The sequence below is a fragment of the Thamnophis elegans genome, chromosome 9 (genome assembly GCF_009769535.1).
Source record: "Thamnophis elegans isolate rThaEle1 chromosome 9, rThaEle1.pri, whole genome shotgun sequence".
In the NCBI taxonomy this organism is placed as follows: Eukaryota; Metazoa; Chordata; class Lepidosauria; order Squamata; family Colubridae; genus Thamnophis; species Thamnophis elegans.
In genome coordinates this window covers 7638267-7660761 of record NC_045549.1, presented here as the reverse complement: position 1 = coordinate 7660761, position 22495 = coordinate 7638267, and the positions used below count along the sequence as shown (strand labels likewise).

The 22495-nt window shown below is 46.3% G+C and overlaps 2 protein-coding genes and 1 long non-coding RNA gene across 3 annotated transcripts in view; all 3 read left to right on the top strand.

Moving 5' to 3' along the window:
- LOC116513297 (coiled-coil domain-containing protein 158-like) overlaps positions 1–565 on the top strand; it is a 33844-nt gene extending 33279 nt beyond the window's left edge. Inside the window, 1 exon segment of the mRNA XM_032224315.1 lies at positions 348–565. Within this exon segment, the coding sequence (XP_032080206.1) occupies positions 348–497 (150 nt within the window). The 3' untranslated portion in view covers positions 498–565.
- Positions 566–5825: 5260 nt separating this feature from the next.
- On the top strand, positions 5826–10244 carry LOC116513418. Its single transcript, XR_004255981.1, has 3 exons — positions 5826–5954; positions 8402–8469; positions 10108–10244. It is a non-coding gene; the product is annotated as an uncharacterized LOC116513418 (long non-coding RNA).
- Positions 10245–16537: 6293 nt separating this feature from the next.
- LOC116513296 (coiled-coil domain-containing protein 158-like) overlaps positions 16538–22495 on the top strand; it is a 50478-nt gene continuing 44520 nt past the window's right edge. The window contains 1 exon segment of the mRNA XM_032224314.1: positions 16538–16590. Within this exon segment, the coding sequence (XP_032080205.1) occupies positions 16538–16590 (53 nt within the window).

Genomic DNA, 22495 nt, shown 5'->3' with positions numbered 1-22495 from the left:
GCAACCGGTTCTCTGCCCAGTTGCTGGGTGGCGTGGCTTCCCTCGAGCCTCTAGGAGGGTGAAAACGGCCTCCCCCAGGCCCCAGAGGAGCTCCGGAGCCTGGAAACGGGCTCTATCCAAACTTCTAGGAGGCTCGTTTTTTCACCCTCCCCAGGCTCCGGAAGCTTCCCTTGAGTTCTGGGAGGGTGAAAATGGCCTCCCCTGGGCTACGGAGGCCGGAAACGGGTCCATGAATCAATTAGGTCATCTTTCGGAAACCTGACACTAGTGCTTGAGGGAAGAGGGCCTTTGTACTTGCGTGTTTCACCGATCCTCACGAGTCTTTTCCACACCATCTTTCCGTACAGATGCCGTCCAAGCTTAAATACGCCAAGGAGGATCCGCTGCGCGATTTAAAACAACTCCTTCAAGAGCTGCGAAGTACCATCGATGAAATACCTTCTGCCATTCTCCCCACAGAAAGTGACAGCGACCCTGACTTGAGCACTACGCTGTAAGGATACGCAAAATATTGGTAACTTCTGTGTTTAGGATTCTCATTTTGGAAATGAATGGTCTATAGGCAAAGGGGGTATCCTTTGCCAAGGATAATCACAGACATCAATGGACATCTCACCTATGCTGAGTTTGTGTGAATCCATTGAGATTAAATTTTCCAAACTGAGCTCCGTCTGTCTTTACTTCCCTGGACACACCCATGTTGTTCTTCTTAGCAACAGTCGAAGGATGACTTGCCACTGTCTTCTCCTGGGATGTTTTTGCGGTTCACCGACAAAAGGGCGAACGACAAAACCGTGCCCGACTAACTGCAGTGACAAAACCGCGTGTTCTAAAGCGCTCCGACGAATGAGCGCTGAATCGCGCCGACAACAGCGCGGCAACAGAAGCGTGCTGTAAAACTAAACCTAACCCTAAACCTAACCCTAAACGTAACGCTAAACCTAACACTAAACCTAACCCTAAATCTAACCCTAAACCTAACCCTAAACCTAACCTTAAATCTAACCCTAAACCTAAACATAACCTAAACCTAACGCTAAACCTAACCCTAAACCTAACCCTAAATCTAACCCTAAACCTAACCCTAAATCTAACCCTAAACCTAACCCTAAACCTAACCCTAAACCTAACCCTAAATCTAACCCTAAACCTAACCCTTATCTTAACTTAAATCGCCCTTCTGCTGACGCGCTGTTGTCGACGCGTTAATGTCGCGGTTTTAGCAACACGGTTTAGTCGGGCGCGGTTTTGACGTTCGTCCTTTTGTCGGGTCACTTTTTGCAATGCCCTGGTATTGTTCATGGGCCTCTCAGCCAAGTACAGGTAGTCCTCGGCTTACAACAGTTCATTTAGTGACCGTTGAAAGTTACGGCACTGTGAAAAAGCGACCGATAACAATTTTTCATACTTATAACCGTTGCAGCATCCCTATAGTCATGTGATCGAAATTCAGATGCTTGGCAACTGGCTCATATTTATGACAGTTGCAGTGTCCCAAATGGTCATTTTTTTATGACCATCTGACAAGCAAAGTCGAGAGCCAAGGTGGCGCAGTGGTTAGAGTGGAGTACTGCAGGCTACTTCTGCTGACTACCTGCAATTTGGCAGTTCAAATCTCACCAGGCTCAAGGTTGACTCAGCCTTCCGTCCTTCCGAGGTGGGTCAAATGAGGACCCAGATTGTTGGGGGAGGCAAGAGACTGACTCTGTAAACCGCTTAGAGAGGGCTGTAAAAGCACTAAGAAGCGGTATATAAGTCCAAGTGCTATTGCTAGTGCTAAAGTCAACAGGGGAATCAGATTCACTTAACACACCGTGTTACTAATTTAACAACTGCAGTGATTCACTTAACAAATATGGCCCAAAGAAAGCCTCATAAAATGACCCCAAAGCCACTTAACAAATGACTCACTTAGCAACAGAAATCCGGGGCTCTGCTGTTGTCGCAAGTCGAGGACTGCCTGTATTAACCAGATCCAAGCTTGCATAACCTTTTGAGATAAATCAAGATAGCTAGGTGTTACATCCTAGCTGGATGGGTGGGTGGGTGGATGGATGGATGGACGAACGGATGGATGAATGGAGAGAGAGAGGTATATTCACAAGCACACACAAGGTTTAATAACCAAGATCTCCCTTTGAAGGAATTTTGGCATCAGTGCTGAGAAACTCTCGATCTACTTTCCACGCGGAACAGAAATCTGGCTAGGTGAAGACATAGTGCGATCCAATATAGGAGAAATTCATATCATCATACGGGCGATAAGGGTGGTTTCATGGAACAGTTTGTTTAAACTTCTCAGATGAGTAATAGCAGACCACGGACTAGGGCAGGATTTCAACCTTGGCAACTTTAAGACCTGTGGACTTCAACTCCCAGAATTCCCATGATGGCTGGGGAATTCTAGGGGATGAAGACCACAAGCTTCCAAGGTTGGACACCCCTGGAATAGAATAGGAGGTTGAATTTATATTTTCCATTATGCTGTGCCGGAAGCCATAGCACTGAATTCAGAGACACCACCCAGAAGGTCAAGCTAAACCGACAAAAGAGGCAAATTCGGCTACCTGTGCATATATTACAGGTGTTCTTCTGCTCCTGTTGACAAGGGGTTTTGTGTTTCTGTTTTTATAGCGGTGGGAAGTCAATTCAACCTATTATTTGCCTTTTGTCTACGTGCTACAGGTGCTACTGGTCCTGGCTATTCAGTTTTTTTCCCCTCTTGCAGCAATAATTGAGGAAGGATCTTTTTATTAATTTGTAATATGCCAATCTTCTCTGTATCGTTCCAATTTAGTACATATGTGTTGCCGAAGCAAGCACAATATTTTATAATATAAAATACAAGATTCCAAAAGAAAATAATAGGAAAAATAAGGGAGGGAAAAGTGTAGGAAAAGCGGGGGGGGGGGGAGACACAAAGAAAAGGTGGAGTGGAGTGGAATAGAATAGAATAGGGAGGTGAATGGAATGGAATGAATAGAATAGAATAGGGAGTGGAGTGGAATAGAATAGAATAGAATAGAATAGGGAGTGGAATGGAATGGAGAATAGAATAGAATAGGGTGGAATGGAATAGATAGAATAGGGAGTGGAATAGAATAGAATAGAATAGGGAGTGGAATGGAATAGAAGAAATAGGGTGGAATAGAATAGAATAGAATAGGGAGTGGAATGGAATAGAATAGAATAGAATAGAGAGTGGAGTGGAGTGGAATAGAATAAATAGAATAGGGAGTGGAATGGAATAGAATAGGGAGTGGAATAGAATAGAATAGAATAGGGAGTGGAATGGAATAGAATAGAGAGAATAGAGATGGAGTGGAGTGGAATAGAATAGAATAGAATAGGGAGTGGAATGGAATAGAATAGAATAGGGAGTGAATGGAATAGAATAGAATAGGGAGTGGAATGGAATAGAAGAATAGGGAGTGAATAGAATAGAATAGAATAGGGAGTGGAATGGAATAGAATAGAATAGGGAGTGGAATAGAATAGAATAGAATAGGGAGTGGAATAGAATAGAATAGAATGAGAGTGGAATAGAATAGAAGAATAGGGAGTAGAATGAATAGAATAGAGAGTGGAATGGAATAGAACAGAATTGAATAGAATAGGGAGTGGAGTGGAACGGAACGGAACGGAATGGAACAGAATAGAACAGAACAGAACAGAATAGAATAGAGCTGGAAGGAACCTTGGAGGTCTTCTAGTCCATCCTCCTTCTCAAGCAGGAGAACCTGTACCATCTCAGACAAGTGACCATCCAGTCTCTTCTTAAAAAACCTCCAGTGATGGAGCGCCCACCTTTTCTGAAGGCAAAGCTTTTCCACTGGTTAATAACTTTAGAAAAAGAAGAACACTGTCACTTCGTGGGCATGGATCACCTCCCCATCTGCCCCCCATCTCCTTGGAAAATTTGAGATGTGGCCAAGCCTGTTGTTCGACGCACGTGTCTCTCCTCGCCCATCTCTATGCCATGCAAAGAAGAATACGGTGATTGGCTGGTGGGCTTTGTCCCACTATTGGACAAGTTTGGTGGAAGGGAAATAAAAGCCAAGGGAGTCCTCCCATCACTTTCCTTCACTTGACCCGCTTTATGCCAGTCTCGTTTTCTGCTAACCGACATATTGTTACACTTTGCTCTAATGAAGCTGCCACTCAGCCATGTTTCCTTTCCCAATCAGGAATCCCACTTTGCATAAGACTGTTAATGACTACCCAAAAACTGTGTAAATAATATGATGTATTACATGGTGTCTGCATTTTTACTGCCCCATTCAGAGAATTTCCTAGCAGAGAAAACATGGGCAGAAGAACATATGACCCCTGCAGGTGAGGCTCTGAAATTTGACCTGGAAGATCAAATATTCTAATTGAGCCCGATGGGAGAAATGTGCGGGTTTTTTTTTTTATTGTTATTATTTCTAGCACTGCGTAAAGGGACACAGTGGCTCAGTGGCTAAGACGCTGAGCTCGTCGATCAGAAAGGTCGGTGGTTCGAATCCCTAGTGCCGCATAATGGAGTGAGCGCCCGTTCCTTGTCCCAGCTTCTGCCAACCTAGCAGTTCGAAAGCTCGTTAAAAAATACAATAGAAAGTAGGAACCACCTTTGGTGGGAAGGTAACAGCGTTCTGTGCACCTTTGGCATTGAGTCATGCCGGCCACATGACCACGGAGACGTCTTCGGACAGCGCTGGCTCTTTGGCTTTCAAACGGACATGAGCACCGCCCCCTAGAGTCAGGAACGACTAGCACATATGTGCGAGGGGAATCTTTGCCTTTACCTTTTACAACAGCATATTTTTAATGTATTTTTATGGGGTATTCAAACACCTGTGAACATTCGTGACCTATCCAGAATGCAGTTAGGGAGACATTAAAAGAAACATTCTCTTTAGCCTTCCCTTGTCCCAGGTTAAGATTACAGTTACGGATACTGTGGTTTCCTTGGTGCTCTCTGAGCATGATGGTTTTCTTGCAAACATTTCATTACTAAAACTCAGCTAGCCCTGATGATGTTACCTAGCTGGGTAATAAAACGTCTGAAAGAAAGCCACCAAGTTCAGAGAGCACCTGGGACCCCACAGTTCAACCTTGAGCTTTGAATGTTCTTGTGTCGCCGTTATAGAGACATCCAGGTGTGGGTTTCGGCAGCCACTACTGCCAGTTCAGTTGTGGGCACGCTGCGTGCATGCTTGATGCACACTATGCACGCATGCACAGTACAATAAAAAATTTCTGCGCATGCGCAGAACCAAAAACAAGATGGCAATGCCGATGGCGCCAACCGGAGAACAGGTTCATGGGCATGGTAGACTTGGGTCACTGGCGGTTCCAGCGACCCAGGCCACCAAACCACTACCGGTTCGGCTGAACTGGGCCAAACCAGTAGGAAACCACCACTGAATACATCTCACGCTTTTTCTAAGATAGCAGAATTTCTCCCACAATGAAAGGAAAGCTTGTTCCAGAAATGTTCCCCCGAAATGATGCATTTTAAAGAAGCATCATTCCCCAGGCAAAGACAAAAATTCTAAAATTCTCCACCACTGTTTTATTCTAAATGGAAAATTCAGAAATCCTTTTTTTCCCTATTACTAGCTGATGGGTTGGAAGCAACATCTCGTTGTGCAGTGCTTTTAGCATCTGGTCCCCGCTGGTTCAAGAAATAATTAGGGAAAGGAAACTGTCTTGGTTAAGGACATTCTAAGCAAGATTCTTTCAGAAACTGGCTTGGCTTGGTTCAGATTTTTTTTTTTTAACAAAAAATGAACATCCTCATTTTCTTCAAAGGAAGCTTCTTTGATTGCTTTGTCGTCATTATCGTACATTGATTTCATCAATAATCAACCTTCTTTGATGGCTTTCACAGAGTTCTGTCTCTCGATACAGGGAGTCTGCGGTCAGAGACTTACCTTCAGAGGTGACCAGGGGCAAGAAGCATACAGCAGGTGAGAAGCGATGCTTGATTTGGTCCTTTGACATGGCAAAGGCATCGCCTTGTCCTTAAGGGTAGAATGGCTACCTCGTTGTTGGGAGAAACGTCCATCTGGTTCAGTTCCAAGTCGGGAGAAAGGCCCTGGAAACAAAATGGAGGCTGGAGGCTGATTGGAAAGAGGGTGCTGTCAGGTTTCCAAAAAAATGCCCTAATTGATTCATTGAGTCACGAGCCAAATTTCAAAAGAAAACCAGTCATTTATTAGAAGATTTATTTTGGCAAGGCCTTTTCGCAGTCATCTTAGCCTTATTTGAATTGTAGCTGAACTTTATCCCTGTTCCTTCCCTCCCCTCAATCTGTGTCATAAATCACGTTCTCCAATGAAGTGCACCTTTCCCAAGTCTGCTGCGGTAATCTGAGATCCGACTTTAGCCGAAAGTATGCCTAGAATGTGCTCCCCACCTTTCCTCACCATGGCAACTTTAGGAGTTGATAGATGCATTTCCTGATGAAGCAGAACACCCAAGCATGTGATTCTGGGCAGCTGACCACATGGGATTGAGAGTGGGAGGGTATTTATATCTTCTCTTGGGTATAGAATTTTGCCCTTGAGCTTCCTGTTCCTGTGCAAGAACATGTATTCTATTGGCTTTTGTCAGATTCCCATGCGGTCGTGTTTGTCTGAGCTAAGTTTGGTTGAAGTTTGGAGGGTGATGCAATGCCCTTATGAGATTGCAATGCAGTCGGCTCTGTGTCTCCTGCTAGATATCCTATGGTATCATGTCTTAATCCCATCCTATTTTGTGAATAGGATGGCCCATCTTTCTTAATGGGCACCGAAATATCTCCTGGGGGGCAGGGAGCTGGGACTGAATTTCTGTCTCCCTTAATATTTCTCTTTTAGGGGAAACATCAAATTCTGCCTTTTTAATATTTCCCAAACTATTTCATTCTTCTAGGAGAGGGGTGGTTGCTAACTTTGTACACTGTGGAATGGGACGTCCAGCTTCCAAATCTTCCAGGGAGTCCTCCTAACCACCCCAGTCCTCCATAACCCACAAATGTTAAGCATTTGTGTGGACCTCTGGAGGAAGAAGAGAAACCATTGTCTGTTCCATTTACGGAACCAAGTCTGTCTACCAAACTACATCCTTGCATTCTGCTTTAATAAGATCTTCAGTTTTCAAATATTTCAGATAGAAAAGATCGCTTCGTTTGTTTTCCCAACAGAGACAGAAGTGGGCTTCTCTATGATTAAGCTAGGGCACCAAGCTGCAAACTAGGAGACTGGGAGTTCTAATTCTGCCTTAAGCATGATAGCATCTCTCTTAGTCCAACTCACTTCAGAGAGTTATCTTTGTAGGGAAAATAGGAGGAAGAAGAATATTAGACATATTTTCTTCCTTATTTATAAAAATAATAATGGTAGATATAAATTTATCAGCATAAAGCAACACAAATGTAACAAAGACAACATTAAAATAATGGCTTTCTGTCTGGATGGTCTCCTGGGAGCCGATAGACAGAGAAAGGAAGCAGTATGCTTCCTCCCATATTTGGGCATACCAGGGGTTGTGACACAATACATACCTATTTCCCTGGCTTAGCTGATAAGGAGGAGAGCCTGTGGTTCAGTGGCTAACACAACTGCCTAATATGTAATACAACACAGATTCTGTGTAATACTGTATTAATATGTAATATAGCACAGGTTCAAATCCCAGTAAGGTTGTGGCTAGCTGATGAGAGCTAAATAGCTTGAAATAGATCTATACTAGTCTCCCTTTATTTATTTATCAGCACAAATGCAATAGATAGATAGATAGATAATGAGATAGATAGATAGATAGATAGAGAGAGAGAGAGAGAGAGAGAGAGAGAGGAGAGAGAGAGAGAGAGAGAGAGAGAGAAAGACAGACAGACAGACAGACAGACAGACAGACAGACAGATATATGGATGGATGGATGGATGGATGGATGGATGGATGGATGGATGGATGCATGCCTTGGGCCCAAAATTAATGTCGCTAAGCAGGACAGTTAAGTTAGTTTGTCCCCCTTTTACAACCTTTCCTGCCACCGTTGTTAAGTGAATCACTTCAGTTGTTAAATTAACAACACGGTGGTTAAGCGAATCCGGCTTCCTCCTTAACTTTCCTTGTCTGAAGGTCTCCAAAGGGGGCCAGATGACCCCGGGGACCCTACAACGGTCATATGAGGCAGCCGCCAAGCATCTGGCTTTTGACCAGGGGTTCTTCGGGATTCTGCGGCGGTCGTAAGTGTGAAAATGGTCACAAGCTACTTTTTTTCCCCAGTGCCGTTGTAACTTCATATGGTTGTAAGTTGAGGACTGCCTGCAATTATTTCTTTTGTTGATAATGGCAGGCTGTATTCCTCATCTTTAGGTGGCTCTTGAGTAACAGAGAGACAACGTGGCTTTATTTTTTGTTTTATTCACAGGGATGCCTTAACCTTACATACTGCAGATCTTGAAGGTCAAGAATCGGCTTTCCCTTTTACATCCAGTGGTGAGCTTCCCCTTGGACATTAAACGAGGAAACCAGAGATGGTATTCAGCCAGTTCGGACCAGTTCACCCAAACTGGTGGAAATCGCAGGTGGGAACTTGGAGGTTGCATCCTTTTAGAGGGTAGCTGAAGCCCTTGGAGGTTTCTCTGTGTCCTCAGGGTCACCTGAGTAGCACTACTCAGTGCTAAGAGCACCACTCAGGTGACCCTGAGGACAGAGATAAACCTCCAAGTGGCCTCAACGACCCTCTAAAAGGATGCAAACCAGCTGTCTGCAAGGAGTATAAATCCATCTTTCCCCACCATCCAGTCAGAGCTAGCAATAGCAATGGCAGTTAGACTTATATACCGCTTCATAGGGCTTTCAGCCCTCTCTAAGCGGTTTACAGAGTCAACCTATTGCCCCCAACAATCCGGGTCCTCATTTTTCCCTACCTCGGAGGGATGGAAGGCTGAGTCAACCTTGAGCCGGTGAGATTTGAACAGCCAAACTGCAGAACTGCAGTCAGCTGCAAGTAGCCTGCAGTGCTGCACTCTAGCCACTGCGCCACCTCGCTGAAGAAACTTCCTGGAGGAGAAGCGAGACGTCTTCAAAGAAAGTCTAGTCGTCTCCTGAAAAGCACCTTTGGGATAACCATGAGATGGATGACTGCGAATCTCCGCAGGCATTGTCTTACGGAAGTACAATATCAGCATGGGAAGTGGTGGTTTACATTTGTAAAAGAAAAAAATGGCAAAAAAAACACCACCTTGGGGGTCTCTTGAAACGCCCCCTTTTAGAATAGAATAGAATAGAATAGAATAACAGAGTTGGAAGGGACCTTGGAGGTCTTCTAGTCCAATCCCCGGCTCAGGCAGGAAACCCTACACCACTTCAGTCAAGTGGTTAGAATAGAATAGAATAGAATAGAATAATAGAATAGAATAGAATGGAATGGAATGGAATGATATGGAATAGAATGGAATAGAATGGAATAGAATGGAATAGAATGGAAAGAATAACAGAATTGGAAGGAACCTTGGAGGTCTTAGTCCAACCCCCGGCTCAGGCAGGAAACCCTACACCACTTCAGACAGTTAGAATAGAATAGAATAGAATAGAATAGCAGACTTGGAAGGTACCTTGGAGGTCTTCTAGTCCAACCCCCGGCTCAGACAGGAAACCCTACACCACTTCAGACAAATGATTAGAATAGAATAGAATAGAATAGAATAGAATAGAATAGAATAACAGAATTAGAAGGGACCTTAGAGGTCTTTTAGTCCAACCCTCTGCCTAGGCAGGAAACCCTACACAACTTCAGACAAAGTTAATAGAAGAATAGAATAGAATAGAATAACAGAATTGGAAGGGACCTTGGAGGTCTTCTAGTCCAACGCCCTGCCTAGGCAGGAAACCCTATACCACTTCAGACAAAATTAGAATAGAATAGAATAGAATAGAATAGAATAGAATAGAATAACATCTATTCTACATCCAACATCTTCTTAAAGACTTCCAGTGTTGGAACATTCACAAGTTCTGGAGGCAATTTCTGTTCCACTGATGAATTGTTCTCACTGTCAGGAAATTTCTCCCCAGTTCTAAGTTGCTTCCCTCCCGGTTGCTTTTAACGCCCATTGTCTTTGCTTCCTGTAGTGTCCCAACTCTCCGCTCGCTATACCCTCCTCTAAGAAACCCTCTTTTGAGGACCGATACAAAGATAGGTCTCCTGTGCACTCCTTGCTAACGGCTCCTTTGGATGACCTTAAGGCGGCTCCTGCCCCTTGCTTCGAACGACGGTCCAGTCTGAAGAAAACAGCTCCCCCCAGAAGTCACAACTACGACCACCAGTCGAAGTAAGCGTGCAAAGTAATCACAAAGAGTCTTTATGGACACAATTCAGTTCTTCCTGAGTAAGACCGTGAGCGCCCCCGACAATACTCGTATGGGCATGTGGGCCCGACCCTTGACATGGCCCGGTGGCAATTAGGCCACAGCCCACATGTTGGGGACCCCTGATCAAGTGGGACTAAGAAGAAGGGACTTCTCTGTGGTGGCTCCCTCCTTGTAGAATATCTACCCTGCGGAAATAAGATTGGCCCATGCTGTGATGCTCTTTCAAAAGACTCTATGGTTTTGTTCAACAGGCCTGGGGAGGCCAGAGTGATATAGAGCCCATCAAGTGGTTTGATTTGATTGTTGTTTCGGGTGGATAAGAAATTCAGGGAGTTGAAGTCCACAAATTTAAAAGCTGCCAATTTTTTTAAAAGACTGGTTTACACAGTGATGAAATTCAATTTTCTTTTACTACTGGTTCTATGGGTGTGGCTTGGTGGCACAGCAGGGAAAGATACTGCAAAATCTCCATCCTTCTCCCTCCAGGGGAAGGATTCTGCAAAACCTCCATTCCTTCTCCACTCCAGGGGAAGGATACTGTAAATCTTCATTTCCACCCTAGTCTGGGGCCAGCCAGAGATGGTATTTGCCAATTCTCCGAACTACTCAAAATTTCCACTACTGGTTCTCCAGAACCTGTCAGAACCTGCTGAATTTCACCCCTGGGTTTATACCAGAGGTGGTATTCAGCAGGTTCTGGAGAACCAGTAGCGGAAATTTTGAGTATTTCGGAGAACCGATAAACCACCTCTGGCTGGCCCCACCCCATCTCTTCTCTGCTTCCCGAGTCCCAACTGATTGGGAGGAATGGGATTTTGCAGTATCCTTCCCCTGCCACGCCCACCAAGCCACACCCCCAAGCCATGCTCACAGAACCGATAGTAAAAAAAAAATGAATTCCACCATGCGTAATAATTCATAGAGGGAGTTTTTGTGCTGTGGATAAGGGTTTTTTCCTGTCAATGGAAACATGACATGGTGTTTTTCTCTTCTTTCCAAACAGGTGTTTCTTTCAGCACCTGCTTGTAAGTATATTCCTATTTTTTTTCACCCAACTTCCCACTGCATTGCTGGTGACTGATAAAGCTGTTCAGTACTGAAAAATTGGCATGCGTTCCCTTTCCCGATGCCCAGAAATAATGAGAAAATAAATATTGTATACTCCAGGTTGGCACGACACAACAAGTCAAACAAATATACCTAGTTCTGGACTTACAACTACAGTTAGGGTGGCTTTCTGCCAGTTCACAAAACCTGCGTGCAACATGTGCTATATGTGCCAGATGTGCACTGTTCCTGTAAATTGTTCTGTGCGCACGTGGCATGACAAAACCGTGCTCAACTAAGCCGCGCCCGATTAAACCGTCGCTGATGTCATCAACAGGGCGACAACAGCCAGCACGGAGAAAAAGGGCGCTTTAAATAGCGCTTTGAAAGCAAGCCGATTCAACTTAAGGTAAGGGTTAGTTTAGAGTTAGGTTTAGGGTTAGGTTTAGGGTTAGGTTTAGGGTTAGGTTAGGGTTAGGGTTAGGGTTAGGTTTAGGGTTAGGGTTAGGGTTAGGTTTAGGGTTAGGTTTAGGTTTAGGTTTAGGGTTAGGTTAAGGGTTAGGGTTAGGGTTAGGTTAAGGGTTAGGGTTAGGTTTAGGGTTAGGTTAAGGGTTAGGATTAGGGTTAGGGTTAGGTTAAGGGTTAGGTTTAGGGTTAGGTTTAGGGTTAGGTTTAGGATTAGGTTTAGGGGGTTAGGTTTAGGTTTAGGGGTTAATTTTAGGTTTAGCGTTTACAGCGTGCTTCTGTCTCCGCGCTGTTGTCGCTGTTGATGACGTCAGCTACGCGGTTTCGTCGAGCGCGCTTTAGTCGAACGTGGTTTTTGTGGTGGAACCCTGCCGCATGCACAGAACAATTTACAGTTAACTGCGTACGCACGGTCACTAAAATTCAAAATGGCGGCGCCCAAGCGGCAGCAAGGGAACCAATTCCGAGGCGTGTCAGGCCTGGGTCACAGCCGGTTCTGCCATCCAAGCCTGAATTCCACTACCGGTTCAAATGAACTGGGCCGAACCGGGAGCAACCCACCTCTTGACTACAGTTGTGACCCACAATTTCTGTTGCTCAGTGAGACAGCTGTTAAGTGAGTTTTGCCCCATTTTAGATCCTTTGTTGTTAAGTGAATCACTGCAACTGTTAAGTGAGTAACAGGGTTGTTAAGTGGCTTCCCCGCAAAAGGGATCTTGTGACCCTGGGGCACTGCACCGTCATAAACAGAGCAGCTGCCAAGCATCTGAATTTTGATCAGGTAGTCCTCGATTTACAACAAGTTCATGTGCCGACTAAAGTTAGAGCAGCCCTGAGTTGACTCACGGCCGTTTTTCACAGTTAACCGTTGCCGCTCCCCAGGGTCATGTGATCAAATTCCATGCTTGGCAACTGGTTCACATCTATGGCCTTTTCCTGTGTCCCTGCGTCACGTCATCCACTTTTGTGACCGTCTCACAAGCAAAATCAATGGGAAGCCAGATTCACTTAGCAACTGGGTGAATTAACTTCTCAGCTGCAGTGTTCCTTAACAACCATGGGGAGAAGTTGTAAAATGGGGCAAAAAAACTCACTGAACAAATGTTTCTCTTCCCAACAGAGATTTGGGGCTCAACTGTGGCCGTAAACTGAGGACCACCTGGACTCGTAATCTGCATTTTGCCTTGACGCGAAGTGTAAACTCATTCTGAAATTCAATCCCTCTTCTCCAATGAGGGATATTTTATGGTTAATGTGATCGTCTTTTTATTTTATTTTCCTCCACAAATAAAACATTTCAGGGATTTGGGCTCAATTATCCCTGAAAGTTAACCAGATATCTTTATTCTGTTCCTAAAGATTAGGGATTAGGATAACAGCTGAAAGGGAGGGGAAACCATCCAGGGGATGCCAGCTAAACTCCACTTCTAACATTCATTTCGCTCGAGAAATTTCTCCTCTTGACGTAGGCCCTTTGATGGATCCGGGATCATCAGGTTCTGATCTTCAGTTAAACAGATCCTGACGTTGATGGAATAAATCCTTTTTCATTTAATGACAGAGACAGATTTCAGAAACAGGACTACAGTCACTTTTATGTGATGCAGTCAGAGCTCTTGCATCACAATTAGGAACCTGTGAGTTTGCTCCTAGGGAGAGGCAGATATTTCTCTCTCTGGGCATCCTGAGAATATATCTGCTAAATGAAACTCCGCACTGGCGACAGAATGGGCATCCGGCCAGTAAACGCTCAGCTCCACTCAGTTGCCCAAACTCCACCCTGTAAGGCAGTGGGTCTCAACCAGAGGTGGGATTCAGCAGGTTCTGACCAGTTCTGGAGAACCGGTAGCAGAAATTTTGAGTAGTTTAGAGAAGCGATAAATACCACCTCTGGCTGGCCCGCCCCATCTATTCTCTGCCTCCCGAGTCCCAGCTGATAGGGAGGAAATGGGGATTTTCCACTGGAGTGGGGAGGGAATGGAGATTTTGCAGTATCCTTCCCCTGCCACGCCCACCAAGCCACGCCCACAGAACCGGTAGTAAAAAAAATAAATCCCACCACTGGTCTCAACCTTCCTAATGCCCGTGACCCTTTAATACAGTTCCTCATGTTGTGGTGACCATAAAATTATTTATGTTTTCTGTATTTTTTTGAAAAATAGGTGTTTTCCTATGGTCTTAGGCGACCCCTCTGAAAGGGTCGTTCGACCCCCAAAGGGATCCTGACCCACAGGCTGAGAACCACTGCCGTAATAGCAATAGCAATAGCAGTTAGACTTATATACCGCTTCATAGGGCTTTAGCCTCTCTAAGCGGTTTACAGAGTCAGCATATCGCCCCCAACAACAATCCGGGTCCTCATTTTACCCACCTCGGAAGGATGGAAGGCTGAGTCAACCCTGAGCCAGTGAGATTTGATCAGCTGACTGCAGTTCTGCAGTTCAGCTGAAGTAGCCTGCCGTGCTGCATTTGACCACTGCGCCACCTCGGCTCTAAGGGGATTATGGGATTGTTAAAAGAGGGTGATCACTATAGCCACAAAGTCAAATGGGGGGGGGGGAATGTTAGTAACCCGGCCAGACACCGTACCCGTTCTATCCCGGATGCCGCCATCTTTATTTTCTGTTCTGCACATGCGCAGAACAATCTTCATTGAAAAAAATGTAAATTTCCCCCCTTTTTTTAATGGTGTGCACATGCCAGTCCCAGAGAGGTCTCAGAGATGGGCCGTTTTTCGCAAAAAACGGATGCGTTTTTGCCTTCCCCCAGCCTCCAGAAGCACTCTGCAGGCTTCAGCAGGGCTGGGGGAAAGGAAAAAATGCTCTCATTTTTGCGAAAAACCGGCGAAGAATGGGGCATTTTTTGCAAAAACGGAGGCAGGAGGGGAGAGACTGTCTAATTGTTTTGTCATGCAATTGATTCATTTCATGAAAGGGATTTGGTCCTGGGAAATTTTAACATGTCCATTGGCTCCCTCCCCTTTCATGCAGATCTGATCCTTTGCGGCCGTCCCGTGTTCCATCCGGGTTCAAACTGAAAATATTTCGTGTACCTTCATGTAGCCCTAGTTGTTTTGCCTATGTTCTTTGGTTAAAAGAAGAAGCAATGCAAATTGAGTACACATGATAAGGGGAGCTTTGGCTACACCGGTGATACACATTCTGTCTACACCACTGTTTTTCTCAACCTCTGCGCTTGAAGATGGGTGGACTTCAACTCCCAGAATTCTGGGAGTTGAAGTCCACCCATCTTCAAGCAGCCAAGCTTGATCTGCATAAAAAGAATCAAAACAGAGCTCGAAGGGACCTTGGAGGTCTTCTAGTCCAGCCCGCTGCTCAAGTAGGGGACCCTGTACCATTTCAGACATAGCGGCTGTCCAGTCTCTTCTTAAAAACCTCCAGGGATGAAACCCCCACAATGACGGACAGATGGACAGAGACAAACATCGCTGTTTTTACCTTGCCTTCTTCTCCCTTAGCGGATCACATGAAGCGGGCTCAGTCCTTAAAGGGGCAGTGGAAACGTCACACTTCTTTTTCATGGAAGGAGCCATGCATTTAGATAGTCCTCGGTTTACAACCCACCCGTTTAGAGACCTTTCAAATTACAATGGCAGTCCTGGGGAAAAAAATGATTTAGGACTGGTCTTCGTGCTTACAACCATGGTAAGCATTCCCACGGTCAAAACCCAGCCGCTATCTATGATGGTTGCGGCACCCCGGAGTCCCACGATCTCCGTTTGCAGCTTTCCCAGCCGGCTTTCGACAAGCAAAGTCGATGGAGGAAGCCGGATTCGTTAAGGACTGTGTGATCCACTTAACGCCTGCAGTGATTCGCTTGACACTTACTCGCTTAACTGTGAACGACAGTTCCCAACAACTTTGGCAAAAAAAAGGGGGGGGAGTAAAATTAGGTGTGGTCGCTTAACAACCGCCTTGTTTAGCAGTAGCAATTCTGATTGTTATTGCGGTCATAAATTGGGGATTATGGATTCGGAATCCATGAACTTTGTTTTCGTGAGCAATAGCATAGCAGTTAGACTTATATACCGCTTCATAGGGCTTTCAGCCCTTCTAAGCGGTTTACAGAGTCAGCATATCGCCCCACAGTCCGGTCCTCATTTCACCCACCTCGGAAGGATGGAAGGCTGAGTCAACCTTGAGCCGGTGAGATTAGAACCGCCGAACTGCAGAAACTGCAGTCAGCTGAAGTGGCCTGCAGTACTGCACCCTAACCACTGCGCCACCTTGGCTCTGCCGAGCAGCTCTGCCAGTCCCGTCAATCTAGTTTGGCTCTGAAGCAATCGCGACTTTGTAAATGATAATGTAATGTTGTAGGTCAGAGATGTCAAACTGATCCTGCCCGCGGTGCTTAGATCTGGGCCACAGGGCCAGTCTGGAAATATCAAAGGACCGGCCCCTGGTGCTTCTGTGGCCAAAGCAGGGCACGGGGGGACCTTTTGTAGCCCCCCGCAGCCCATTTTGACCTCCACATCTCTCTGCAGCACTCTGCTGGCCCAAAATGGACCACGGGAGGGTCTTGCACAGTCCCCCCTGCATCGTATTTTGGCCAGCAGGGTGCTGCAGGAAGCTGTAGAGGTCGAAAATGGGCTGCAGGGGGCTGCAAACGGTCCATCCCGTCTCTCTGCTGCCCCCCTCCACACACACCCTGGTGGCCCATGGAGAACTTCAATGCTGATCCAGCCTCGAAGACACCCAGTTTGACACAGAGGTGAGTTTCGCATAATTTTACCACCGATTCGCCACACACCGGAACTGTGAGCGTGCGGGCAGCCTTCCCTCATGCGCTTTGCTCGTGCGCACGGCTTGCACGCACACGGGCGACTTAGAAAACGTGGCTAAATAGGACAACATAGTGCCGTGGCGGGTGGATGGGCCCACCCGCAGGTCACCGTTTCGGTTTGCCTGAACCGGTCCGAACTGGCTGAATACCATCCCTGGTTTGACACCCCTGTGTAGATCAACCCAACTGCCATTGAGCAGTGTTGATAACATGTTTTCTCATAATACACTGAACTGTATGAGCTGACTGGTGCCTTTTCCTTTATCGCTGGCAGTCCTGCCTCCGGATCAGGGGTGAAATCCAGCAGGTTCGGACAGGTTCTGGAGAACCGGTAGCGGAAATTTTGAGTAATTCGTGAACCAGCAAATACCACTTCTGGCTGGCCCCAGAGTGGGGTGGAAATGGAGATTTTGCAGTATCCTTCCCCTGCCACACCCACCAAGCCACGCCCACCAAGCCATGCCCACCAAGCCACACCACGCCCACCAAACCACGCCCACAGACCGGTAGTAAAAAAATTGAATGCATGTACTTTTATATATTTATCTGCGATAGTTTACATGACTGGCTATTTTAATCCCTAGCGATTCAAACGGGGGAATCCAGTGAAAACGCTTGCAGGAAATTACAGAATAAGATGGAGAACTACAAAACCTCGTGGAAACCATGCAGTTGAAAAACCAAGGTAGGGCGTTTTGGGCTTTGTCCTTGCACATTTACGATGTTGTGAGGTCCTTTTGATTGTGATGCTGGAAATCGCCTTGAGGAGTTTAGAAACGTCTTGATTGGCTTCGTGAGAAAAGATAAATGGAAATTGCGCCATTTTCTGGAGAATTCCTTCTGCAGCAGCTTTCACTAGACACAATTACCCCGTGCGGAAGGCTGGCCCTAATTAATACAGGTAGTCAGTGGTGGGTTTCAAATTTTTAGAACCTCTTCTGTAGGTGTGGCCTGCTTTGTGGGAGTGGCTTGCTGGTCATGCGACTGGGTGGGTGTGGCCAACTTGTAAAAATGTGGTGAAACTCACTTCACAACGCTCTTGCTTAGCAACCAAATGTTGCTCAGAAACCCTGGCATTGAAGTGTGCAAGTATTAAAGCTGTCAAGTTACAAGACCCTTGCACCCTAACCCTTTAGAAAAAAACCCCAGGGGTGTTCAAAGTTGACAGCTTTAAGACTTGTGGATTTCAACTCCCAGAATTCCTCCTCTCGCTCTTCATCTTGATGACGTGCGGACGGGCTGGGGGAGGGAGCTGGAACCGGTTCAAAATGGTACACTTGATTTGTGGAACCTCTATAGAAGAGGTTAGAACTGGTAGGAACCCACCCCTGCAGGTAGTCCTCGACTTATAACCATTAGTTTAGTGTCCGTTGGATTTACAACAGCACTGAGAACAGTGACTTAAGTCCGTTTTTCACACTTAGATGATTGCAGCATTCCCATAGTCACAGGATCAAAATTCGGATGCTTGGCAACGGATTCATATTTATGACGGTTGCAATGTCCCAGGATCTGTGATCCCCTTTTGCGACCTTCTGACAAACACGATCAATGGAGAGCCAGATTCACTTAACAACTGTGTTACATTGCGGGCCGGTCCTTTGTCACTTCCAGGGCAGCCCCGTGGGCCAATTCTAAGCGGCCCGTGGCCAGATCCTCCCCCAGGGCCTTGAGTTTGACATCCCTGATTTAAAGCATCTTACAAGCTCATCGTGCAAATGCACGACACAGCTATCAAAACGTCAGCGTATCACCTGGCAAAATTCAATCAACAGTTCTGGTGTTACAAATTTAAAGCATGGTGCCAGGTGTGCTCAGGTGTCTGTAACCCCCTTATTGCTCGAGTCCCCTGCTGCTTCCTGAAAAAAAAAGCACGTTTTTAAAAGCTTTCTGAATGTTAAAGGGAGGAAAGTTAGTTCTTACATCTGGAAGAAGGATGCTCTGGATGAGAGGAGATCCGCAGAGGGGTCTCACCTTTTACTTTATTTATCTATATGTATCCCCCCCCCTTTTATTATTTTTACAAATAACTCAAGGTGGTGAACACACCTAATACTTCTTTTTCCACCTATTTTGTAACAACAATTGTGAAATGAGTAGGGCTAAGAGAAAGAGACTGGCCCAAAGGTCACCCAGCCGGCTTTCATGCCTAAGGCAGGACTAGAACTCACATCTCCTGGTAATTGGCCCAAAGTCCTCAATTGGCTTTCATGCCTGAGGCGGGACTAGAACTCACAGTCTCCTGGAAATTGGCCCAAAGTCACTCAATTGGCTTTCATGCCTGAGGCGGGACTAGAATCCCAGTCTCCTATTGATTGGCCCAAAGTCACTCATTTGGCTTTCATGCTGAGGCGGGACTAGAACACACACACTCCTGGTTTGTAACCTGGTTCCTTAACCACCCCAGGAGCCATTTTTACAGAACCCGCGACGCAAAAGAGATGCCATTTGTCTTCCAGACCATGTGGTGTAAACCACCCTGTCCCTTCTTTCTAGCAATGTCCACTATGATCAGATGTCAGGAAAAGAAAATAGAGCAAGCCAAGGAGAAAGAGAAGAAGCTCTCCAAATGAATACACGGGCACGGTTTTCAACCCCTTAAAAAGAGGTATCCAGATTGCATCTCGCCGAGTAGAATGTATTTTAAGCCTCCAATTCTTGTTAATAATAAAAGTTGACATAGTTTTGTAATCGTCCTTTGGCTTAGGAAAAAAAAAAAGCCCAAGGCTGTCAACATCTCTATGACCAGGAAATATCCCAAAGATCCTGAGAGAATCCACCCTGTGCCAGTATGCACTTTTATTATTTCAGGATTCCAGTTGGCTCAAATGCATCGGCTCTGAAAGGCAGGACCTGATCAGTGGCCAGATTCCAGCAGGTGCAGTGATCCAGTTTAGCAGAGTGCCCTGTGCGGTGAAGAGGCAGATACTCTGGGTTGTCATTCCATTCTGTTCTGATAACGTTCTGACCGAGGCTTCCCCAAAACGCACGAAGCAGATTCCTGGTCCCGACAAAACCCCTTTTATTAAACTCATGTGAATTCCTCATTCACATTCAGCCAAGGCTTTGGCAAACAGTCTTTCAAAGGTGAATTTATGACCGCAGACCTTATCTAGCTTAGAAAGCTGCCATGTAAATTTTTCCAATGAGGTGCTGTGCAAGGAAAGGCTGGGCACAGAGTCTCTTGAGATTCGGACAGATCTTCACACTCCTGAAACAAAGAACGAACGAATTGTTTCCTGCAAAAGCCCACTCCCCTTTCGCTCCTCTTTTATTTGGGAGGGGCCATTCACTGTCCATCTGTGGCTTTATTCTCAAGTCGACCCGATTTCTTTGCTGTTCTTTTCTTCTGGCAGCTCTGCGCAAGCCTGGGAATAGGCTCCAGCTGTTCCTCTGCCTCACTGCTGTCTTGCTCCCCTCTCGCCTCCGACACAGAGTCCTCGTCAGAGCTTCCCCCAGACTCCAGGACTGGCCCATGTTCCTCCCCAACCTCCTCATTGTCTGACTCTGCTGCCAGCTCCACTAGCTACTGGCGGGCCACGACACCCTCCTGTGAGGTTGCAATATCACACGAGTTGCCATTCAGGGAAGCAAAACAGCAGCACAAACTGCCTTTGAGGAGCCATTGGCAATCATTGTAGTGTCAGTGAGGTAACGGCGCACAGCTCTTTACTTTGCTGTTGCAAAACTCACAACTGGTGTGACACAACTCTGCAGTCCTAGGTTACATTAACACGGATATTTTCAAAATCTCGTAAAGGCATAGCACCTCTTGCAATGCTGAGATCACATTTGGAATACTGTATCCAGTTCTGGTCACCACAATACGACAGAGATTTATTATTTTATTTATTTATTATTAATTAGACTTATATACCGCTTCATAGGGCTTTCAGCCCTCTCTAAGCGGTTACAGATTTTTTTAGCAAATTGAGTCAGCAACTTGCCCCCACAGTCTGGGTCCTCATTTCACCCACCTCGGAAGGATGGAAAGCTGAGTCGACCTTGAGCCGGTAGATTTGAACCGCTGAACTGCAGATCGCAGTCAGCTGAAGTGGCCTGCAGTACTGCACCCTAACCACTGCGCCACCTCGGCTCTTGGAGCCGTGGTGGGATTCACTTACTTTCCCTACAGGTTCGCAATGTGAGCACGACCCTCCCACAATTCCTCAGCCAGCCGGAGCAGATGGGTCCTGCCTTGACAACTTTTAAGACTTGTGGCCTGAGAGTTGAAGTCCACAAGTCTTAGAGTGGCCAGATTTGGAGTCCCCTGTTCTATGTTGTGGATAGAATAGAATAATAGAGTTGGAAGGGACCTTGGAGGTCTTCTAGTCCAACCCCCTGCCTAGGCAGGAACCCCTATACCGTTCCAGACAAATGGCTATCCAACATCTTCTTAAAGACTTCCAGTGTTGGGCATTCACAACTTCTGGAGGCAAGTTGTTCCACTGATTAATTTTTACAGAAATAACATAAAATTGCAAGGAAGAAGGCAGTGGTGGGTTGCAGGCGGTACGCCCCAGTACAGCCGTACTGGTGCCTGCCCGGAGCACTGGCTACCTTTCCAGTACGGTGCTCCGGAGGGCCCACCCGCCCGCCGGAGCACCTTACTTGTATTTGGGCTCTTCAGTGCTTCCATGCATGGAGCGCACGGCGCCTGCGTGACGCTCCGCCAAGCAGCTGGAGTGTCGCGGAGGCTCGCGGAGGCATCATAAGAGGTAAGGACCCATATGCGCGTGCGGACGTGTGCGCACACCGCATGCGTTCATGTGGTGGACGCCGGGCCCCGTTGCCACCGTACCAGTTGCAACAGGATACGGAACCCACCACTGGAAGAAGGGCAAGAATTTGTGTCTACTTCAGGCACTGGTCCCAGCCAGCACGGAGAATTAGCAGATGACAGGGTTGAATCTGACATCATCTAAGCTCAGTTTCCTTACCTCTGATTAGGAATATTCTTCGTTGCTTCACTCACCCAGTTTACATTTGATCTGGGTGTTTTTTTCTCTCCATTGTGAAATACCTCCTTACTATACATAGGCACACTCAGTACTTATTCAGACTTTGACTCTTAGTTAAGCTTCTCGGTGCTTTTATAAACCTCACCTAAGGTAAACAGTGTCCTTTTTCAGAGCCTCACCATAGTTCAGGTCTAGGCCAGAAACCAAGTTCATCCTAGTTTCCTTGCAATAATTATGTGGTCACCTAAGTGACATTGTAGTTATAAGTTATAAATTCAGTTATTTTCCCCCTCTCCCATTTTTGCGATCGGCTTGTCATGCAAACAGCCTAATGAAAGTCCAGCCATCTGTTCAAACACCAGCGCAGGAAACTTTGCATCAGTAGTTTAAAAATAAGTCCAGAAATGTTCAGCATGGTCTGATTATATATGCACGCCTCTCCTGCAGACATCTGCCTCTTCTGTGTTGTTATGCGTGCTTGAAATGTTGCATTCAATTTGGACGCCACGATATAAAAAAAAACATGTTGAGACAGTGGTGGGAATCAGTTAGGTTTACCACCGGTTTGCAACTGTGAGCCCGCTCGCATCGTGTGTTGCCTTCCACGCATGCATATGTCTTCCAACGCTGCACTTTGCTTCGCACATGCGGTATGCTCACATGCACACGGCGTCGAAAATGAGGCTACATAGGATGTTTGGAGTCAGAGCGAGTGGGTGGTCTCCCCACAGTCAGTGGTGGGTTTCGGATCCCGTCACAACCAGTACGCTGTGGTGGGCCAGGTGTCCACCCATGTGCACGTGCACTGTGCACACATGTACCACCACCCTGCGATGCTCCAGCTGCTTGGGGAGCATCGCGCAGGCGACATT